At 37.6% G+C, this 22238-nt stretch overlaps 1 protein-coding gene across 1 annotated transcript in view; it reads right to left on the bottom strand.

Annotated features, from left to right (window-relative positions):
• Nucleotides 1-22238, bottom strand: part of RALYL (RALY RNA binding protein like) — a gene marked incomplete at its 5' end in the record, with an annotated part of 466983 nt that overhangs the window by 125917 nt on the left and 318828 nt on the right. Inside the window, one exon of the mRNA XM_081258403.1 lies at nucleotides 1502-1534. Within this exon, the coding sequence (XP_081114529.1) occupies nucleotides 1502-1534 (33 nt within the window). The remainder of the gene's footprint in view (nucleotides 1-1501; nucleotides 1535-22238) is intronic.

The raw sequence follows: 22238 nt of genomic DNA, 5'->3' as shown, positions 1-22238 counted from the left end.
ACCGACATGCCGGTTTTCCCATTTTGAGTAGTATTTGCTGAATGATAGATGTTTCTTTTGGAGAGAGTTTTTCTCAGTGCTCTAATACTGAATTCTAAACTCCTGATAAGTTTAAAACAAAGACTACTGAGCATCTGCCCTTGTAAAGCAGAGGTTTGCAATAAAAAATGGATTCCACCTCAAAGTAGTCGAGAGAACAGGAAATGCTACTGAACAACTGCACTGAGACATAAAGAGAAGCTATTCCAGCCTCCGGACTTGAGGGCAGGACACATATGCATTCAAAACAAAAGATTGCTTCAGACTTAAAAGTTTTTAAAAATAGGATCTGATGATCATTGAAAGAAATAAGTATGTACTAATGATTTTTTTGGAACAGATCAACTTGACCTTTCATTTTTCATGAAGTCCTCCAATAAATGCATTTACTGTTTTTCTCTCCCAGAACCCCTAACAATTAGTTTGATTCCTGTGATTCAAATGGCATTCTGAAAAGCTTTTATGAGGAGTAGAAGGGCAGAGGGAACAATGTTGTTCAAGGAGTGACAGAAATATTCACCGACTGCAAGCAAAGTAATAAAAGAAAACAGATGTCATCATTTAAAAATCTAAGCACATCCTACGTTTCTAGTCATGACTGCATATGTGTGTGTGTTTCTGTTTTTTGTTTTTTGTGTTTTTTTCTTATCAAATACAGCATGATTTCTTCTAAACTAGATGTCACATCTTCCAATGCTTCTTGATACTTTATAACATCAACCATAATGAGGCAGAAGTCCCTTAATAAAACATTGTAATATGTTAGTCAAAGGATTATGTAATAGATCAGTAAAAACATCTTTGCTGAGTCTTAATTAGCTAAATGGCTAAAAATACTACATGCATATTCTTGTCAACAGTATATCATTATTAGAACATGTACTGTGACTCAGAACAATACCATCACAGAGGGCAAGCATTAGTCTTACTTAATCTGCTTCACGGTTTTTCATCTTTGTGTTCAGAAAAGCAGTCAGTGGGAGCAGCAGAGAAATAAAAGTGAAATGAGAGAAAAGTGAAAAAGAAAAAGATTTTGGATACAGATTTAGAGAAAAAGAGGGAAGAAATACTGAATAGAGTAGACTGAAATAAAACAGTACAAAAATGAATAGACAGACTCGGAATACTGAAGCTGTGGTTCAGAGGAATTTTTAAAACCAATCAGAGCACACTTTTACATGATGATATAATCACTGTGTACCTTTTTAGATTTACATAGGATACAGGATTTCATATACATTCATTAGTTAAATTTCTGTGATCAGAGAACAGCCCAGAGAGCATTTTAGTTGTCTTTTAAAGGTAGATAGCCCTATTGCTGAGGAAATGATGAATCAATGGTAGGTTATGACTTTGAATATGGGCTTCAAATGACTGAAAATACTGTCTCAGAAGACCTTGTTAATTTGAATTAAAAATCAATTAGCTAATTGAGATTTTAAAAATTTAGACATATACTCACCCAACAGACAGGAAAGGCTCCTTTGACTCAAGTCTATGAAAAAAGATACAAAAATTTTATTTTAATATAACAATTTGCTGTACAATTAAAATTGATTTTATATGAATCTGACAGAATTATTATACCTGTTTGGATAAAAATGCATAATTTGGAACTAGTACAAATCTACAAATAATATATTAAGAACTAATCTGGACTAATTCAAATTCTGGCTGGATTAATGCAGAGGCTAAATAAAATTAGAGAGACATGGAATGGAAACATAGCATTTAATTAAGATAATAATATTATTAGTCTAATTCTGATTTGCACTCTCTACATTTACTTATTTTCTTTTTTACAGCAGTTTGTAGAATTTTTAATACATCTATTTATAGTTGTAGTAGTGAAAAAATTTATTATATATTTGCTTAAATATTGACTGAATAATTTGTTTCCAGTAAATATTTTGTAATGAAGAGAGAAGCAGCATACCATTCGTAGTCATTTATTGGCAGTAAAACAACTTAGGGCAGGGGAAGCCAGGTCACAGATTAGGGTTCTCCTGCCTCCTCTGAGTCTCCAAAGAACCAGGTATTCTTTGTACCTCCTAACATATTAAAGGAAAATTGTAATCCTGAAGGCCCTGGCTAGTTGTGACATCTTGAGCAAGCCACTAAAAACCTTCTGGGTCTTACTTTCTCCACTATAAAACAGGCTAAGATTGCTTCCAGCTAATGTTCTGATTTCATAAATTAACTATATCTTTGCAAAAAGTAAATAAATCAGGAAACGATCCACTGTTACACCTTTCTTAATTAATAATTAAGGAGACCAGTTAGTAGATGTAGTTTTAAACTTATGACTATGGGTTAAATGTAGGCAAATGCTGAGGACATTTTAATCTAAACCTTACTGTTTAAAATTTTTAAGAAGCATTCATGTTTTAAACTATTTTATTAATATATAACTAGTTGTAGGAAAATGGCAAGAAATTTAATTCTGCAAAAAACATTTGCTGAGCACCAGCTGATTATGCTTTGACATGTAAAACTGATGAGACTACCTTAGAATTAAGTCAAAGGCTTTACTTTTATATGAGTCTAAGCAATAAAGACAATGACCACTTTCTTTGTCCTATTTCATACCGTGTATATAAAAAATGGCTTAGGATAGCCTCATCCACCAGAGAGCAGACAGCAGAAGCAAGAAGAACTATAATCCTGCAGGCTGTAGAAAAATAAAACACATTCACAGAAAGATAGACAAGATGAAAAAGCAGAGGGCTATGTATCACATGAAGGAACAAGATAAAACTCCAGAAAAACAACTAAATGAAGTGGAGATAGGCAACCATCCAGAAAAAGAATTCAGAATAATGATAGTGAAGATGATACAGGACCTCGGAAAAAGAATGGAGGCAAAGATTGAGAAGATGCAAGAAGTGTTTAACAAAGATCTAGAAGAATTAAAGAACAGGCAAACAGAGATTAACAACACAATAACTGAAATGAAAATTACACTAGAAGGAATCAATAGCAGAATAACTGAAGCAGAAGAATGGATAAGTGACCTGGAAGACTAAATGGTGGAATTCACTGCTGTAGAACAGAATAAAGAAAAAAGAATGAAAAGAAATGAAGACAGCCTAAGAGACTTCTGGGACAACATTAAACCCAACAACATTCGCATTATAATGTTCCCAGAAGGAGAAGAGAGAAAGCACCCAAGAAAATATTTGAAGAGATTATAGTCGAAAACTTCCCTGACATGGGACAGGAAATAGACACCCAAGTACAGGAAGCACAGAGAGTCCCATACAGAATAAACTCAAGGAGAAACATGCTGAGACACATAGTAGTCAAATTGGTGAAACTAAAGAGAAAGAAAAATTACTGAAAGCAGCAAGGGAAAAATGAAAAATAAAATACAAGGGAACTCCCATAAGGTTAACAGATGATTTCTCAGCAAAAACTCTAGAAGCCAGAAGGGAGTGGCATGCTATACTTAAAGTGATGAAAGTGAAAAGCCTACAACCAAGATTAATCTACCGGGCAAGGATCTCATTCAGAGTCAATGTAGAAATCAAAAGCTTTACAGACAAGCAAAAGCTAAGAGAATTCAGCACCACAAAACCAGCTCTACAACAAATGCTAAAGGAACTTTTCTAAGTGGGAAACACAGAGAAGAAAAGAACCTACAAAAACAAACCCATAACAGTTAAGAAAATGGTAATAGGAACATACATATGGATAATTAACTTAAATGTGAATGGATTAAATGTTTCAACCAAAAGACACAAGCTTGCTGAGTGGATACAAAAACAAGACCTTTATATATGCTGTATACAAGAGATCCACTTCAAACCTAGGGACACATTCAGACTGAAAGTGAGGCATGGAAAAATATATTCCATGCAAATGCAAATCAAAGGAAAGATGGAGGAGCAATACTCATGTCAGATAAAATAGACTTTAAAATAAAGAATGTTACAGGAGACAAGGAAGGACACTACATAATGATGAACAGATCAATCCAAGAAGAACATATAACAATTATAAACATATATACACCCAACATAGGAGCACCTCAATACATAAGGCAACTGCTAACAGCTCTAAAAGAGGAAATTGACAGTAACACAATAATAGTGGGGGAATTTAACACCTCACACTGATGAATAGACCATCCAAACAGAAAATTAATAAGGAAACACAGGCTTTAAAAGACACAATAGACCACATAGATTTAATTGATATTTATAGGACATTCCATCCAAAAACAGCAGATTACACTTTCTTCTCAAGTGTGCATGGATCATTCTCTAGGATAGACCACACATTGTGTCACAAGTCAGGCCTCAGTAAATTTAAGAAAATAGAAATCATATCAAACATCTTTTTTGACCACAACACTATGAGATTAGAAATCAATTACAGGGAAAAAATGTAAAAAACACAAACACATGGAAGCTAAACAATAGGTTACTAAATAACCAAGAGATCATTGAAGAAATCAAAGAGGAAATAAAAACAAATACCTAGAGACAAAGGACAATGAAAACACGATGATCCAAAACCTATGGGATGCAGCAAAAGCAGTTCTAAGAGGGAAGTATATACCAATACAATCCTACCTCAAGAAACAAGAAAAAATCTTAAATAAAGAAACAAACCTCACACCTAAAGAAACTAGAGAAAGAAGAACAAACAAAACCCAAAGTTAGCAGAAGGAAAGAAATCATAAAGATCAGAACAGAAAAAAAATGAAATAGAAACAAAGAAAACACAGCAAATATCAATAAGACTAAAAGCTGGTTCTTTGAGAAGATAAACAAAATTGATAAACCATTAGCCAGACACATCAAGAAAAAGAGGGAGAGGACTCAAATCAATAAAGTTAGAAATGAGAAAGGAGAAGTTACAACAGACACCACAGAAATACAAAGCATCCTAAGAGACTACTACAAGAAACACTATGCCAATAAAATGGACAACCTGGAAGAAATGGACAAATTCTTAGAAAGGTATAACCTTCTTAGACTGAACCAGGAAGAAACAGAAAATATGAACAGACCAATCACAAGTAATGAAATTGAAACTGTGATTAAAAATTTTCCAACAAACAAAATTTCAGGACCAGATGGTTTCATGGGTGAATTCTATCAAGCATTTAGAGAATTGCTAACACACTTCCTTCTCAAACTCATCCAAAAAACTACAGAAGAAGGAACACTCACAAACTCATTCCATGAGGCCACCATAACCCTGATACAAAAACCAGACAAAGATACTACAAAAAAAGAAAAGTACAGACCAATATCACTGATGAATATAGATGCAAAAATTCTCAACAAAATATTAGCAAACAGAATCCAACAGCACAATAAAATGTTCATACACCATGATCAAGTGGGATTTAAACCAGGAATCCAAGGATTCTTCAATATAGGTAAATTAATCAATGTGATACACCATATTAACAAATTGAAGTATACAAACCATATGATAACCTAAGTAGATGCAGAAAAAGCTTTTGACAAATTTCAAAACCCATTTATGATAAAAACTCTACAGGAAGTGGGCACAGAGAGAACCCACCTCAACATAATAAAGGCCAAATATGACATACCCACAGCAAACATCATTCTCAATGGTGAAAAACTGAAAGCATTTTCACTAGGATCAGGAACAAGACAAGGATGTCCACTCTTACCACTATTATTCAACATAGTTTTGGAAGTCCTAGCCATGGCAATCAGAGAAAAAAAAGAAAGAAAAGGAACCCATATTGGAAAAGAAGAAGTAAAACTGTCACTGTTTGCAGATGACATGATACTATACATAGAGAATCCTAAAGATGCCACCAGAAAACTACTAGAGCTAATCAATGCATTTGGTAAAGTTGTAGGATACAAAATTAATGCACAGAAATCTCTTTCATTCCTATACACTAATGGTGAAAAATCTGAAAGAGAAATTAAGGAAACACTGCCATTTACCATTGCAACAAAAAGAATAAAATACCTAGGAATAAACCTACATAGGGAGACAAAAGACCTGTATGCAGAAAACTATAAGACACTGTTGAAAGAAGTTAAAGATGATACCAACAGATGGAGAGATACACAATGTTCTTGGATTGAAAGAATCAATATTGTGAAAATGACTATACTACCCAATGCAATCTACAGATTCAATGCAATCCCTCTAAATTACCAATGGCATTTTTCACACAACTAGAACAAAAATCTTAAAAATCGTATGGAGACACAAAAGACCTCGAATAGCCAAAACAGTCTTGAGTTAAAAAGACGGAATTGGAGGAATCAGACTCCCTGACTTTAGACTATACTACAAAGCTACAGTAATCAAGACAATACGGTACTGACACAAAAACAGAAATATAGTTCAATGGAACAAGATAGAAAGCTGAGAGATAAACCCACACACCTATGGTCAACTAATCTATGACAAACGAGGCAAGGATATATCATGGAGAAAAGACAGTCTCTTTAATAATGGTTCTGGGGAAAGTGGGCAGCTACATGTAAAAGAATGAAATTAAAACACTCCCTAACACCACACACAAAAGTAAACTCAAAATGGATTAAAGACCTAAATGTAAGGCCAGCCCCTTTAAAATTCATAGAGGAAAACATGGGCAGAATACTCTATGACATAATTCACAGCAAGATCACTTTTGACCACCTCCTAGAGAGATGGAAATAAAAACAAAAATAAACAAATGGGCTCTAATGAAACTTAAAAGCTTTTGCAAACAAAGGAAACTACAAACAAGGCAAAAAGACAACCTTCAAAATGGGAGAAAATATTTGCAAATGAATCAAGAGACAAAGGATTAATCTCCAAAATATATAAAGAGCTCATGTAGCTCAATATTAAAAAAAACAAACAATCCAATCCAAAAATTGGAAGAAGACCTAAATAGAAGTCTCCAAAGAAGACATACAGATGGCCAAGGACCACATGAAAAGCTGTTCAACATCATTAATTATTAGAGAAATGCAAAACAAAACTACAATGAGGTATCACCTCATACCAGTTAGAACTGGCATCATCAGAATATCTACAAACAACAAATGCTGGAGAGGGTGTGGAGAAAGGGAACTCTCTTACACTGTTGGTGTGAATGTAAATTGATACAGCCAGTATGGAGAACAGTATGGAGGTTCCTTAAAAAACTAAAAATAGAATTACCATATGACCCAGCAATCCAATTTCTGGGCATTTACCCAGAGAAAACCATAATACAAAAAGACACATACACCACAATACTCATTGCAGCACTATTTACAATAGCCAGGTCATGGAACCAATGTATATGCCCATCAACAGACAAATGGATAAAGAAGATGTGGCACATATATACAATGGAATATTACTAAGCCATAAAAAGAAACGAAGTTGACATTTGTAGTGAGGTGGATGGACCTAGAGACTGTCATACAGAGTGAAGTAGGTCAGAAGGAGAAAAACAAATACCATGTGCTAACACATATATATGGAATCTAAAAAAAATATGGTCATGAAGAACCTAGGGGCAAGACGGGAATAAAGACACAGACCTACTAGAGAGTGGACTTGAGGACACGGGGAGGGGGAAGGGTAAGCTGGGACAACGTGAGAGAGTGGCATGGACATATATACACTACTAAACGTAAAATAGATAGCTAGTGGGAAGCAGCCACATAGCACAGGGAGATCAGCTCAGTGCCTTGTGACCACCTAGAGGGGTGGGATAGGGAGGGTGGGAGGGAGGGAGACACAAGAGGGAAGAGATATGGGAACATATGTATATGTATAACTGATTCACTTTGTTATAAAGCAGAAACTAACACACCATTATAAAGCAGTTATACTCCAATAAAGATGTTAAAAAATGTGGTACATATATACAATGGAATATTACTCAGCCATAAAAAAGGAACAAAATTGGGTCATTTGTAGAGACATGGATGAATCTAGAGACTGTCATACAGAGTGAAGTAAGTCAGAAAGAGAAAAACAAATATCACAAATTAACACATATATGTGGAATCTAGAAAAATGGTATAGATGAAGTGGTTTGCAGGGAAGAAATTTAGATACAGATGTAGGGAACAAACGTATGGACACCAAGGGGGGAAAGTGGCTGGGCGTCAGTGGTGGTGTGATGAACTGGGAGATTGGGGTTGACATGTATACACTGATGTGTATAAAATGGATGACTGATAAACTGCTGTTTAAAAATGAATAAAATAAAATTCAAAAAAATAGCTTATTAGAAATATGCCTTTGTCCACTTACAGGCTGAGCCGATATGGTTCTTTGCCTAATGTCCTGCTTCTTTGGGTGAACAATTATAGCAGGGAGAGACTCTTTTAGGGAGCAGCTGCCCTAGCAAACCCTCTAAACAGCAGCATATAAGGAAGAAGCAGAGAAAACCAATAGTTGGTGTTAAGAGTTGGAGGCATATATTTATGTAAACTTTTCTTCTCCTAAATTCCAATATTATTCCTGCCTCCATGTAAATTATTGGCTTGTTTTTCCCATACATTTATGATATGGATAGGTAAACAGATCTAAGAGAAAAATACTGAAGATAAATAGTGAAATATGTTTGGATATGCTTGTTTTATAAGACACAACTAGTGCCAAATGATGAAAAGAAATTATCTTGAAGAAATGAGGGGGATTCTATAGAACATGATGCAGAAGACAGTTAACTTATTTGGAACATCAACATGATGATGATGTCACTTCTCTCTTATTTTTCCATCTAATAACACTTGAGAAATAGCTAACATGAGGGTATGAATAGAATACCTTCTCCCCGTGTTTGCCAGTAATTCAGCCTAACATCAGTCAGACCGCAGTGCATGTGTGTTATTTGCTTGTGTAAGGTGCTAGTCTCCAGTCGCCTAGTTCTCCATTTCCCATGGCCTACACTGGGGCCCTTGCCTCTCACTTCTGCATGCTTCTTAGTGGCATTGAATAATATAGTAAACACATTTTAAAACATTTAATGTATGACTCCCCTTTCATTCTGCACATCTTAATTAGCATTGTCTGGTCAATTTTTCCTTTATATTCCTCTTATTTCTCTCTTCACTCGGTTCCCAGGCTAGTTCTCATCAACTATCACAGCCTAGCTGGTCTCTCCAAATGCAATTGCTTTGTTCAGAGTTGCTCCAACTTGATACACTGGACTCACACTAAGCTTCCTTCCATGCTGCCACCCACACTACTTGTTTAGAAACTGCATTTGTGCTACTTTACTTATGGGCATCATAATCAACATGAATAGAGGCAAGACCCACCACTTGCCTTTCCCTGTGCAATTACTAGAATGCTGACTTCAGAATGTGTTTGAAGTAATATTTATTGATTGATTTTCCCTTTTTTTCTGAAGTAAGTAGCTGTTGGATTGGAGCATATAGGAACATATGTTGCCCCACTGACCCCAGGGATTTATATGGTTAGTCTTACTATCTACTTAGTTGTCTCCTTCGACTTTTACCACTTGACTCACCATTTCAACCATCTCCTTCCAAGTGCTCAATATAATATCTCAGAAGAAAATCCAAAGTTTTCAAAATGATGTTGGATAGGGTTCTGACTGATGTTCTACAAACCAGGGGTTTGCAAACCCCAGTCTATAGGCCAAATCCTGCTCACCACCTGATTTTACACAACCTGAAGCTAAGAGCTTTTTTTACATTTTTTAATGTTTGGAAAATATCAAAAGAAGAATAATATTTTGTGAGTCATGAAAATTTTATGCAATTCAAATTTCAGTGTCCAGAAATAAAGTTCATTGGGACACAGTCATGCTCATTCATTTATATATTGTTTAAGACTGTTTTTGTGCTACAGTAGTAAGTTGAGTCGTTGTAACAGGAACTGAATGTCCACAATCTTAAAATATTTACTTTATGATCTTTAGAGAAAAAAAGTGTGCCATCACTTGAAATATGATTATATTGTGGGAAGGAATTGGAAACAATTTCTCAAAAGTGGCACTCTTTATTTTGCTCCTATCAAGGTATTCTCCCAGACTTCAAAGTTCAGAATAATTTGAATTCCTTCTCTACACCACCAATTCAGTCTCTGACCCTACTGACAGATTAATTCCCCTAAGTGCTCTTTTCATGTCACCACCTTTCTTGATGATTTCAATAACTACAGAATGATGCCCAAACTTTTCAACTGTCATTTGAAAGCTCTTCACAAACGTGCCTCACACCAACTTTCCATGTTATTCTTTATCACTTCTATTACTAACTACTTTATTCTAGGAAATTTGTCTATATATAGTCCAAACAAATCTGATTTAGCTTTGCTTTGGTGTCTTTAAATTTTGTTTCTATACTGGAATATTGTTTTTTTTCCCCTTCTTTTCCCTATCAAACTCTATTTATCTTTTGAGTTTATCTAACTTAAAAAGCCATTCTTGACACCTTCATCTTACAGGGCCAATCCTGTCTCTAAACTTCTATTACTTATTATCTCCAACACTATGCTATAGTCTCAAGACAATAGTCCTTGTTAAAAAGCTAACTTAGAGTTTATTAAGATTGGTAAGAATGTTAAACTTGCCTCTCTGCTTGGATAAGAATCTCCTGACAGTTCTTTGTTAAGCTTTCCAATGGGCCCAGGAGGGAGATGTCTGCTGATGCTCTATGAGCTGAGCAGAAAGGCAAGGTTATTGTGCACTAGTTACTGTAAGTCATGAAGACAAGCATTTTCAGTGGTGACATGGAGCAGGAAATCTTGGTCCCCACAGAGGGGACCTTGATGGCCACGACTATGCCAAAGATAGGTAGTTAACTCTAAGGGTTGAAACTGCTTGAATCTACAAAAAGCTCATTTTTGTAATTTTCGTTCTGAAAAGTGAAAAAAAATGTAAAAGAAGAAAACTACTAGGAGAAACATCATTTTGGAGAAAATTGTTTATCAATTTGATCCTTAGAAACAGGTGATTACATTGTGATATGCCCAGAGAGAACTTTTCTGAGTTTTTTAATAAGGTAATTGTTCTGCAAAGAAAAGGATTGATTTTATCTTTCCTGGGATTTTCTTTTAACATGAAATAGGTAGTGAATTTAAGAATCCTTCATTCAGCACCCGCTAGAATTAAGAGTAGAATAAGGTAAACAAATCACAGTCTTTAGAAAAATAAGACACAGTAGAGAAATAAAATAAAATGAGAAATGAAGATCAATATTTGCAGCTAAAGGATTTATTATACTTTGTATTTAACAAGAACAAAAAACTAAACCAAATTTACTAAGGGCCAGACATTACTCAAAATGCTTTATAAACATTGACTTATTTAAACATCATGATACCTCTGAGGTAGATCTCATTTTGCAGAGGAGGAAACTGATGCCCAAAGATGCTAACTATCTTGCACAAGGTCACACAGCTGAAGAATGGTTGAAGTAGGATCTGAATTTAGGCAATCTGGCTCCAAAGTTCTTGAGGTCATGTCTTGCATGGTGTGCCGCCTCACATCTGTTTATTTATTTTGTTTGCATGTGCCTTATGGCATTTTCTCTCTTTATACATTCTGTGTTCTACTGAGAAATCATATTTGATTTCAAATGTCTTCAAGTGATGGATATTCACAAACTTAAGTCTGCAGCATTACACAATTTGTTTATGCATGGCTATATCCACTCACCATACAACTCCAATTGTAGGTGTCTTTAACTTAACATGCTCCAAATGAAATTAATCATCTTCTACTGTCATTCTGTTCCTCTTTATCCCTAACTGAATGGCATAATCAGCCATATGGATAATCAAACTAGAAAGATTAGAATCTTTCTCATTGACTCCTTTCTAGCAACATTCACTTTCAGTAGATTCTCCTAGTTCTGTTGTTTCTATTGTCAAAAGTCCTCTTGATTCTGTTCTTCCCTCCCTATTATTATCACAGTTCAAGTGGTCATCAACTTTTATGTGGGCTATTAGAATATTCTCTTCTGTGACCTTCCTTCTTCAGTATTTCTTTGGAATAGCCATATCTACTAGCAGAACTATCTTTCTACAATACAAATGTGATCATGTAATTCCCTTCATTACAAATATCTGAGTGCTTCTAGGAAATATTCCCTTATAAGTCACCATAGGTTGGTTAGGAATGCTTCATAACTGTTCCCATAATAGGCCCCTGTAACACTCAATCATGATGTATTAAAAATTGCAAACATATTTTCCAGGCTCCCTATTAAGACCATATACTCCTTGAAGGTAAGAACTCACTGTATTTCAAATACTTAGAATCATGTCTACTTCATAAGAGGCTCTTGGTAATGATTTTGTCAGATGAACTTTCCCTGACTTGCTCCCCCACCCCTACTTCCATTATTTGCCTACAGAATAAACCCTTTAATATAACTAAAAGTTCGTTCAAAATCTGGTTCTAGGGTACCTTACCAGTATTTTGTCTGCTACCACTTCAGCCTACAGATTCTATGCTCCAGCCAAGCTGAGCCAACTGCTCACCATCAAGTGACATCCTGCTTCCTCACATCTCTGTGCCTTGGCATATACTGGGTTTTGGCAGAAATGACATCAAGTACCTTGTTTTGGCAAAACTAGTGTTTTTTTATGAATCCAAAGTGACATAACTATGATCCCCTACTATATTTATAGGATTCTGTAGTTAAAATTATGGAGCAGCAACACTACCACCTGATCTATTCTCTTTAGCAGTGATAACCCACACGTGACCTACATTTAAGATGGATGTACCAAAGGGCTGAGAATGTAGCTTCCAGAATCAGACTGCCAGATTCTCGTCCTGACACTACCACCTTCTGGCTGCACAGCCTTGGAAAAGTAAGGCACTTTTCCTGCACCTCAATGGACTCATCGACAAAATGGAGGTAATAATAAACCTAACTCTTAGGGGTGTGGAGAGAATCAGATAAATAACTAAATACATCAGATACAGGGAGTCCAGGTTGGGGAATAAGTTGTTTAGCAGTTATATATTAATGAGTCATGTTGGGATATGTTGCAGAAGATATGCTGGAGGCAGAGGTGGAAATGTGGCCTGAAACTCAGGGAGGACATCTGGGGAAATACAGGTTTAGGAGTCATGTCATCAACCCATAGTTAGTATGTGACATCATAGGAGAGAATGAGGGCCCCAGAAAGAATGTGTAGAATGGGAAGAAAATGGTTTTAGAGGGAATATCTGGGGTCACTAACAGGCTTCCAGGCGTAGATGCAAAGTTCAGAAAGGGGCAGGAGAACTGTTTAGCCATTGGTACTAATCTGTAACTGGCATGGCACCCAGCACATAGCTGATGTCCACCAGTGTGGGCTGAGTGAGCAAATCTGTGCCTGGATCTGTCACCAGCCTTTAATCTGTTCTGTGGGATAGGAGTAAATAAAAAAAAGAAAATATTTCTCTCTGGAAGCAGCTCATGTGTGCTTAAACTAAGCTAGAAAGGAGGAGAAATGGAGAAGGATTACATTCTTAGATATGCATCAGAGTCTAGATTGAAATCTAGTGATGTTTGAAATACAGATTGTCAACCCTTGAATGAACGAATTAACTCATTAAAGGGGTGGAAAAACTTTTATCATTACGTACTATTTTTTTTTCTCAAAAAGAATTGATCTTCATCTGCATTTCAAATACTATGTTAAAGACAAACGTGATTGCAGGCATTTTATGTAAAGAACAGTGTGGCTGACTCCTATCTGTCCCATCACTCTCTCCTGGAGCCCTGGGAGAGTCTAATGATGATCACCATAGCCAGAGCTTACTATGTGCTAGAAACTATGCCAGGCCCTGTATACATGAAATTTTGACAACAGCAGATGAGAAAATAAGTTCAGAAACACAAAGTAATTTGCTCAAAGTCATACAGCAAAGTTATGGAGTCTGAATTCAATCACAGACCTGACTCCAAAGTCTATACTCTTAGCCTCTGCTCTATCCTCTAAGAAATGGGAAAGAACACAATAAATGCTACACACTGGCTGGGCCTCTGGTCTATCTGGCCCCACACAGGGCAGGGTGTGGTCCAGGTCATTGTGAGTTAACACTTGATAACCAATTGCTCTTTATTTATGGAGTAACTTGATATGCTATTTTACAAATAGCTTAATAACCTTCTTAAGGATTAGAGGAATCTTATTTTTATATTTAAAATTTAGCCTAAATTTCATCATTAGTCTTTTGTAATCTAAACACATCCACATTGCATTTTCATTATTCCAAGGTCCTCTAATTTAAATAGGCTTTGTTTTCAAAATAAGTGTTTAAATATGAGCAAAAATTATGATTTTGATCAAAGATAAGTACTTGTAAGGTGATTCTTAGATGCTGTCCTTTACTGAACATTAAAAAATAAAACAATTCTGTCAATATTTTTAAAATTCATTTATCACCAAAAGGTAAAAAAACAAAACAAAACAAAACAAAACAGACACACAAGCGTCTTCTTTATGTAACAGGAACCGAATATACATAGGGGAGTATTTTTTTGTTGTTGTTTTACACTTTTATTGGAGTATAATTGCTTTACAATCGTGTGTTAGTTTCTGCTTTATAACAAAGTGACTCAATTATACATATACTTATGTTCCCATATCTCTTCCTTCTTGTGTCTCTCTCCCTCCCACCCTCCCTATCCCACCCCTCTAGGTGGTTACAAAGCACCGAGCTGATCTCCCTGTGCTATGCGGCTGCTTCCCACTAGCTATCTATTTTACATTTGGTAGTGTATATATGTCCATGCCACTCTCTCACTTTGCCACAGCTTACCCTTCCCCCTCCCATAGGTGAGTTCTTTGACATTCAGTGAACGTCGGAATCTGTCTATGGTACTTATTCTTTTGGCTCTTCTCTCCTCATCTAACAAGAAAAAATAAAAGCAAAGGCAGCCCAGTCTTCTGTGCAGACTGACAAGGGCCCGGATGCCTAGGATCCCTTGCTGTGGGGAGCAATACAAGAGGCTTGTTAGGAAGGACAACCTCCTTGGTACCCGGTTTGGGAAGGAGCACTGGGCTGTGCAGGCGCCAACCTCCTCATCTCCATCAGCCCAAAGAAGTCTGAGTCCACATCATCAGTCAGTGTCTTTGGTGGAACAAGGGTTCAAAACGCTGTTGTCCACTGATCATAAGCAGCACTCAGAGCGTTCTCATGCCAACCATGGTGCTTTTCCAGGGGTTGCTACTTACAATGGTGTAATGTTAGAATAGATGCTCAAGGATTACCCCGTGTGTAGTCTTTTGCTGTGTCCTGTCAACCACACTGAGAAATTTGTGGCAAAGCAGAGCTCCAGGATGGGACTGCAATGGGATACTCTGGGCTGGCTAAGAATGGGAACTATTGTTTCCTTAAAAGCTTGTATGCCCTAAATCTGGGAGGTCAAATAAGCTTTAATTTTTATGTCAATGTGGACTAATTGATGGTGGCTGCTGGGAGAAACATGTTGACAAGAATTCTAAAACCTATTTAGGTCTCAGGGTGTAACAGTGCTGTAATTAACCTATGTCTGTGATAGAAATAGGAAGAGAAAGGAAAAGAATGGTGTCCAAATATGTATTTACCAACTTTGTGCTAATAGAAGGCACAGAAATTTGCTCAAACTTACAAAAGGAATAAAGAGGTATAGAGTCTGCAGTGAAACCTAGATTTCTAGACATATACCAATGTGTACAAATAATAATGTATTTTTACATTACTGAATCTGACACACTACTTAAGCATTTTGATACATTTAGTCCTCATAACCTCCCTGTGAAGTTGGTACCATTATCATATGTATTTTATACATAGGAAACAGAGTCAGAGAGGGATCGAGTAATTTCCCCAAGATCTATTAACCTAGAAAGTCATAGAGTAGGATGATAAATCAGGCAGTCTGATTAAGACTTTCAGTTCTTCATATGATAGTGTATCTTTACCATTTTCCTATATGTTATTTTTTGGTCATTGGAGGAGGTCAAATTCACCTCAAAGCTGTAGAGAGCCAGCTCCTGTGGTGGAATTTGCTACAATGGATTCCATTTCTCTGGAGTAAAAAAAAAAAAAAAAAAAAAAAAAGCTTTTCCCTTTATTTCCTGTGATACCCTTTTCAAGGGCTTTCATGTCCAATTGAAATCTCTGCTTAGGGCTCTCATCAGGCCCCCTGGTACATTCTATTTGCGGTTACCACCATCTGCGCTGCTGACTCCAGGAACAAGTTAATGGATGGCAGTGGTATCAACCAAGAATCTCAGTGGCAGTTTTGACATTCACAGTTATGACTTTTACCACCTTGGAAATTGAGGCTGCGGGGCTCATCTCCCTTGGACAGGAGTAATGTTCTTTCATAACTTTACTGGGAGGCTTGAGCCATGGCAAGAGGAATGGAGGTGAAGAATAAAGAGGAATCTCCTGGTAAGAAAGATCATTAACCATTGGCAGATTCCCCTGGGAGCCTTGAAACTCTTTCTCCAACTGGGAGTGGAGCTAGGGGTAGGGATGGTAGCTTTTTGGCCAAGGCAGAGTAGGGTGTCTCAGCCCTGCTCTGTTATGATTCCACAGTCAACCTCATCATACTTCACATTGCAAGGGAATGCACACAACTCTGGATGTTTCTATTAAAATAAGAAAAATGATTTTCTGAAAAGAGATACTTCCAAACTCAATTGTTTTCACGTTGGAAGATTTGCTCATCTCAGTTCCAACCCTATGTAGTGAAGGGACGTAAATTTAAGAAAAACTAGCAAGTGACTGCTCAGCTGTCTCTTTCAATTGTCTTCTTTAGTCACTTGCTAATAGCTGTTAAATCTTACAGAGAAACTGTGCATCTGCCAAGAGCACAGACGAGGGAGGCAAGTAATCAGTCACAGAGTTATCCAGCTTCCCATCTCAATCCTCAGCCCTGCTCTTTGTAGAATTCTAATGTCATTTATCTTTTCTCCTCCATTTTAAATGAAGCTATCAGAGCCAGTACATTTCTGGGCGGTCTTTTGATTACCAGTCACAATAAGTTGTTCAGAGTGTGAATGGTGCTGAATGACATAACACATGTATTTGTGGGGCCGCCCCAGTAGGCTGAGATGAGCAGTCGACTTTTGTCCTCACCTGCCTACCCTGCCCACCACCACGCCTCCCTCCAGTCCACACTGCTCACCTGTGCCCCACATTCTCACACCCATTTTGATCCCAGGTGCAACCTCACCCCTCTCCTCTGCCCTGTCTTAGTCAAACACTTGAGGTTCATTTAGCCTAACTTGTAGCTAATGTCTGATACAGGTTTGGAAACAATAACTCATGTTTGCATGTGTTGCTTAACTGTGTTTCTGCTCTTCCCAGTGACAAACTTGTCTGGCAGATAATCTCCTGCCCGAGTTCCTGTCTTGGTAACCTCAGGCCCTCTCAGACACAGCTCTCCATCCTTCTGGTTTAGAAAAAATTCTGGCTCTTAATGTCAGAATTTAATGACCTCCACGGTCACATGCTGACAAAATTGTGTGATGCAAATTGTCTGCCTGGGCTACTCAACATTACGTCCTCCTGGATTGTATTGAAAGTTCCACGTGACTGGCTAGGCTGTGTTTTAGGGCAGGCATTCATGATAGTGTCCCTCTAACTCTACAGCTATGGCTGTCTTACAAGAGCATGATTTTATAATTCCAGGTCCCATACTCTCCTGGGCTACTCCCTAAGTTAACTGTGCAGGATCTAGCCATGACCCCAAACCTGATGGATACAGTTTTGTTAAAGAGTGCAATGGTTTCCACAATGCTGAGTCCACTGGTGAATTATTAGTTTAACATGACCTTTGAGGGGCTGACCCAGTTGATTTTTATTTCCCAAAAATATATTCTCCTCTGGGTTTCATACCACTTAGTGTAACTATCTCACTAGTTGTTTCTTTTGAGTCTCCTTTGTTAGTTTCCGACTTCAAATATTAGTGTGTTCCAGAGCCCACTTCTTGGAATTCTTCCCTTTTCGATCTTTAATTATTCCTTTGGTGTTTGCTCTCATCCAGTCTCATGGCTTTGAGTACCATCTACATACTGATGACTCACAGATGTGGACACCCAGTCCAGACCTCCCACTGAACTCCCGATTGGGTATTCATCTGTCTACTTGACATATTCACTTGGATGCCTAATAGATATCTCAACTTTAGTATGTCCAAAAGCTACACTTCTAATCTCTACCACCTACCTTGGCCTACTGTAACCTCTGCTGTGGGTATTCCTTGGCTCACTTAACTGCAACTTCATATGTCCAGATGCTCAGTCCAAAATCCTTGGAGACATGTATGGTAGACAGTCTGGCCATCATCAGTTCCTTCTCTCCACCCATCAAGAGATGAAGTCTATGCTCCTCATCTTACATATGGACTGGCCTTGTGACTTGCTTTGATGAATAGAATATGTGACAGATGTGACACTGTACAATTTCCAACCCAGATTTTACAAGAATAGGCAGCATCTTCTTCCTTCTTGAACTAAGTCACTATGTGAAATTCTGACTAATCTGAGCCCACTGTGCTGTGATAAAGTCTAAGCTTACTGCAGGGCAAAACCATGTGGAGAAAGATGCTTGGCCACCACAGCTGTTCTAGCCAGCCCCAGCTGATGTACCAGATATGTAAGTGTAGAAGCCATCTTGGACCTCATACAGAACAGAACCACTCAACTGAACCCAGCTCAGATTGCTGGATATGACAAATAATACATTTTTTAAGCCAGTAAATTTTACGTAGCAGTAGAAAATAATATCCTTGACTCTGTACTTTCTCTTACAGGCCACATTCAATCTGTCAGTAAGTCTGTTGGCTCTGCTTTCAAAATATATCCATAACATAACCATTGTTTTCATCTCAGATGCTACCACTTCATCTGAGTCACCAAAACCTCCTGCCTGTTTTCCCATGTTCCTCCCTTGTTCTTTTATAAACTGTTCTCAACATAAAGCTAAAGTGACCCTTTAAAATTTAAGTCCTGTAATGGTACTCCTTTGCTTAAAACCTTCCAAAGACCCTCCATTTCACTCAGAGTAAAAGCCAAAGACGGCTTCCCTGGTGGCACAGTGGTTGAGAGTCCGCCTCCTGATGCGGGGGACGCGGGTTCGTGCCCCGGTCCGGGAGGATCCCACATGCCGCGGGGCGGCTGGGCCCGTGGGCCATGGCCGCTGAGACTGCGCGTCCGGAGCCTGTACTCCGCAACGGGAGAGGCCACGACAGTGAGAGGCCCGCGTACCGCAAAAAGAAAGAAAGAAAATAAGCCAAAGAACTACAATGGTCTACAAGGCTTTACATGACTTGGTGCCCCCCATTAAATCTCTACCATTTGCTTGGGGAAAATCAGCCTCCTTGCTTTTTCTTAACCACATGGGTATGTTTTTGCTTTAGGGCCTTCGTGCTGCTAGCTGCTCTGCACAGGACAATTTTCTCCCAGGTAAAACCTTACCTGCTTATCACCTCCTTCAAATCTTTGCTCAAATGTTACCTTCTCAGCTAGGTCTTCATGGACCACCCTATTGTAAATTGCAACACTTATCCCCTTCCCACTCCTTTATACCTCTTTCCTTGCTTTACATTTTCTTTAACACCTACCTTCTAACTTATGGTTAATTTCATTGTTTATTTTTGTTTATTATCATTTATCTTACACTTGAAGACCAGGTCAGGGATTCTTACACATTGGGTTAGCTGCTATATTCTCAGTTCCCAGAACAAACTCCAGTAGGTGTTTTGTTAATTACTTGATGAATGATTGTATCAGTGAATCTGTGTTTTCTTCTCCTCCATTAAACTCACTAGCTGTCTCTAATATAGTCTGAAGTTGGTCAATCCCTGGACCAGCTCTGTTTATAGAGGCTTAGAGATAAGTCATTCTTCGAGGCTTTGAGATTGTGTGGGCCATTCAAAATTTCTGGGGTTAGAAATTCTTCTCCAAGTCTCCATCATTCTACCATATACTCTTAGGGCTGACCCCATGTGAAATTCTTATTTTGCCTTTCTTCTCTCTCTGTCTCTCTCTGTCTCTCTCTCTCTCTCTGTCTCTCTGTCTCTATCATTTTGAGTTGTGGCTAACATTTGGTTTCTCTCTTGGCTCCTAATAAATTCTAGTGGTGCTATCTCAAGATTCATCATGGAGACCAGCTGACTGGGTGGTGCAGTTGCCTTCCCAGACTTTTTCAGTCAATATCCCAGGACTGGAGCTTTGTTCTGGATCTGGGTCTATGCCCAATACTCATAACTTGACCACTGGATGACAACTCTCTCTGGCCAGACTGAGTATACAATACCTGTCTGATAACTGCCTGCACACAGTATTCTCATCTACACACAAAGCTATTTTTTCTTGCTTTTTATTTCTTTAACATTATATTTAAAAAATATGTTTGATTTTTCAGTTAACATGGATGTCTGGTTTTACTTATTTCTTTCACAGTATCTTTATGTGTTTTTTTTTTCATGCCACATGTTTCAACTTTTTTACACTCAATTTAGGTTGTATTTTCAAATATTAATCATATAATATTTATTTTCTTAACCCTCTAAACATGGGATGTGTTATATTGAGTATAGGTAATGAAGAATAAAAAAAAATGAGAAAAACAAAGTCTTCAGCAAATCAAGCAATTAGAAGTTACAGTTCTACTTAAGTTCTTCTAGAATTGTCACAATATCATAATAATGCCTTCACCCTGATGTTGTGGATAGTTTTAGTAAGAACAGCACTTAAGGTGCCTGTAATAGTTGCTAGGCAATCCAACTCAAAATGCTATTTCACACATGATTATCTGTATTTTGTGGGTCATCCTCTGCTTCCTTTTCAAACTTGGCTATTGGTTGGTGTATCATTTTCTTAAAAGTACATCATGATACATTTACTGTACCGACTCATTATGACTAGCTGTCCTGCAGTGATAGATTCTCTCTGTTAAGAGTCAGGAACACAAAACCTCTGCCTTCTCTTTCTGTCATGTACTACACACTGCACACTGAGGCTATAACCTGCGCTTTATTCAAAACTATTCTGTTACTATTTGTAGCTCACTACACTATGCCCTTTTAAAGCAGCAGCAGCAGCAAAGTGGCTGAAATACAGCTTTAAGTACAAGGGGGCAGTTATTGTCAGGCAAGCACCATTGTCTTTCTACTGGCTCACTAATCTGTAGTCAGAAGAACTGCTATCCTCAGGCATTCATGATTAGTTATTTTATTGCACCACTTTAAGGGCTCATAAATTTTGACATTTTTGTTTTTGAAGATCAGATGACTTCAGCTGCTCTCCCCCTTGCACCCTGCTCCTTCCACTCTTCTCTGCACTGTACACTCCTAATCCTGCAGTTAGCCCTGGCAGGGACCACTTCTCCATGTAGGGCTCTTGGCCTGAGCTGAACTGTAAGACAAATGTTAATGTAGTTGCCCTTTTAGAAAATTAACATTTTAATAACCATGATGACTAAGAGTCTAGTTCTAAAGATGAAGGGCTGGTTTAACTGGTTTTACACAACACTGAACACAAAATTCCTCATTCTTGCCTGCGTGAGTGCTTTTGTGATTATCATCTACCACTGGTAAAATCTACTTTTAAAATCTGTCTCTCGGGCCTCCCTGGTGGCGCAGTGGTTGAGAGTCCGCCTGCCGATGCAGGGGATACGGGTTCGTGCCCCGGTCTGGGAGGATCCCATATGCCGCGGAGCGGCTGGGCCCGTGAGCCATGGCCGATGGGCCTGCGCATCCGGAGCCTGTGCTCCGCAACGGGAGAGGCCACAACAGTGAGAGGCCCGCATACCGCAAAAAGAAAAAAAAAAAAAAAAAAAAAAAAAAAAAAAAAAAATCTGTCTCTCTCTCTTTTGGGTTATAAAATTCTCATTAAAGAAAATTTGCATTAGGTACTAAAGTTGCAATAAGAATATTATCCATATCCTCACTGTCCAAAGACAATTACAGCTAATATATTGACCTCTATTTTTTCTCTGCATATATTTGTTTCACTTGTACATAGTTTTGTTTTTCTGTTTCTATAATACATACTGTTTATGTAATTAGATGCTATTATAAATGCTGTGTATATAATTTTGCTTTTCATCTACTCATATCTTAAATCTTTTCTCTTGTAACTTGAATACCTTGTGAACATTCCATCTACTGGGTGTGTCATATCAATTACTGCATAATATTTTGGTTGAATCAGTTTACTCAATATTATGAATAAAACTGCAAAGAAAATCTGGGAATAATTTCATTTTTTTTTTTTACATTTTTAAG

This window comes from Mesoplodon bidens (assembly GCF_964165515.1).
Source record: "Mesoplodon bidens genome assembly, chromosome: 16".
NCBI classification, from domain to species: domain Eukaryota; kingdom Metazoa; phylum Chordata; class Mammalia; order Artiodactyla; family Ziphiidae; genus Mesoplodon; species Mesoplodon bidens.
Note: the sequence above shows the minus strand (reverse complement) of the source record. Positions and strands in the feature narration are given on the sequence as shown.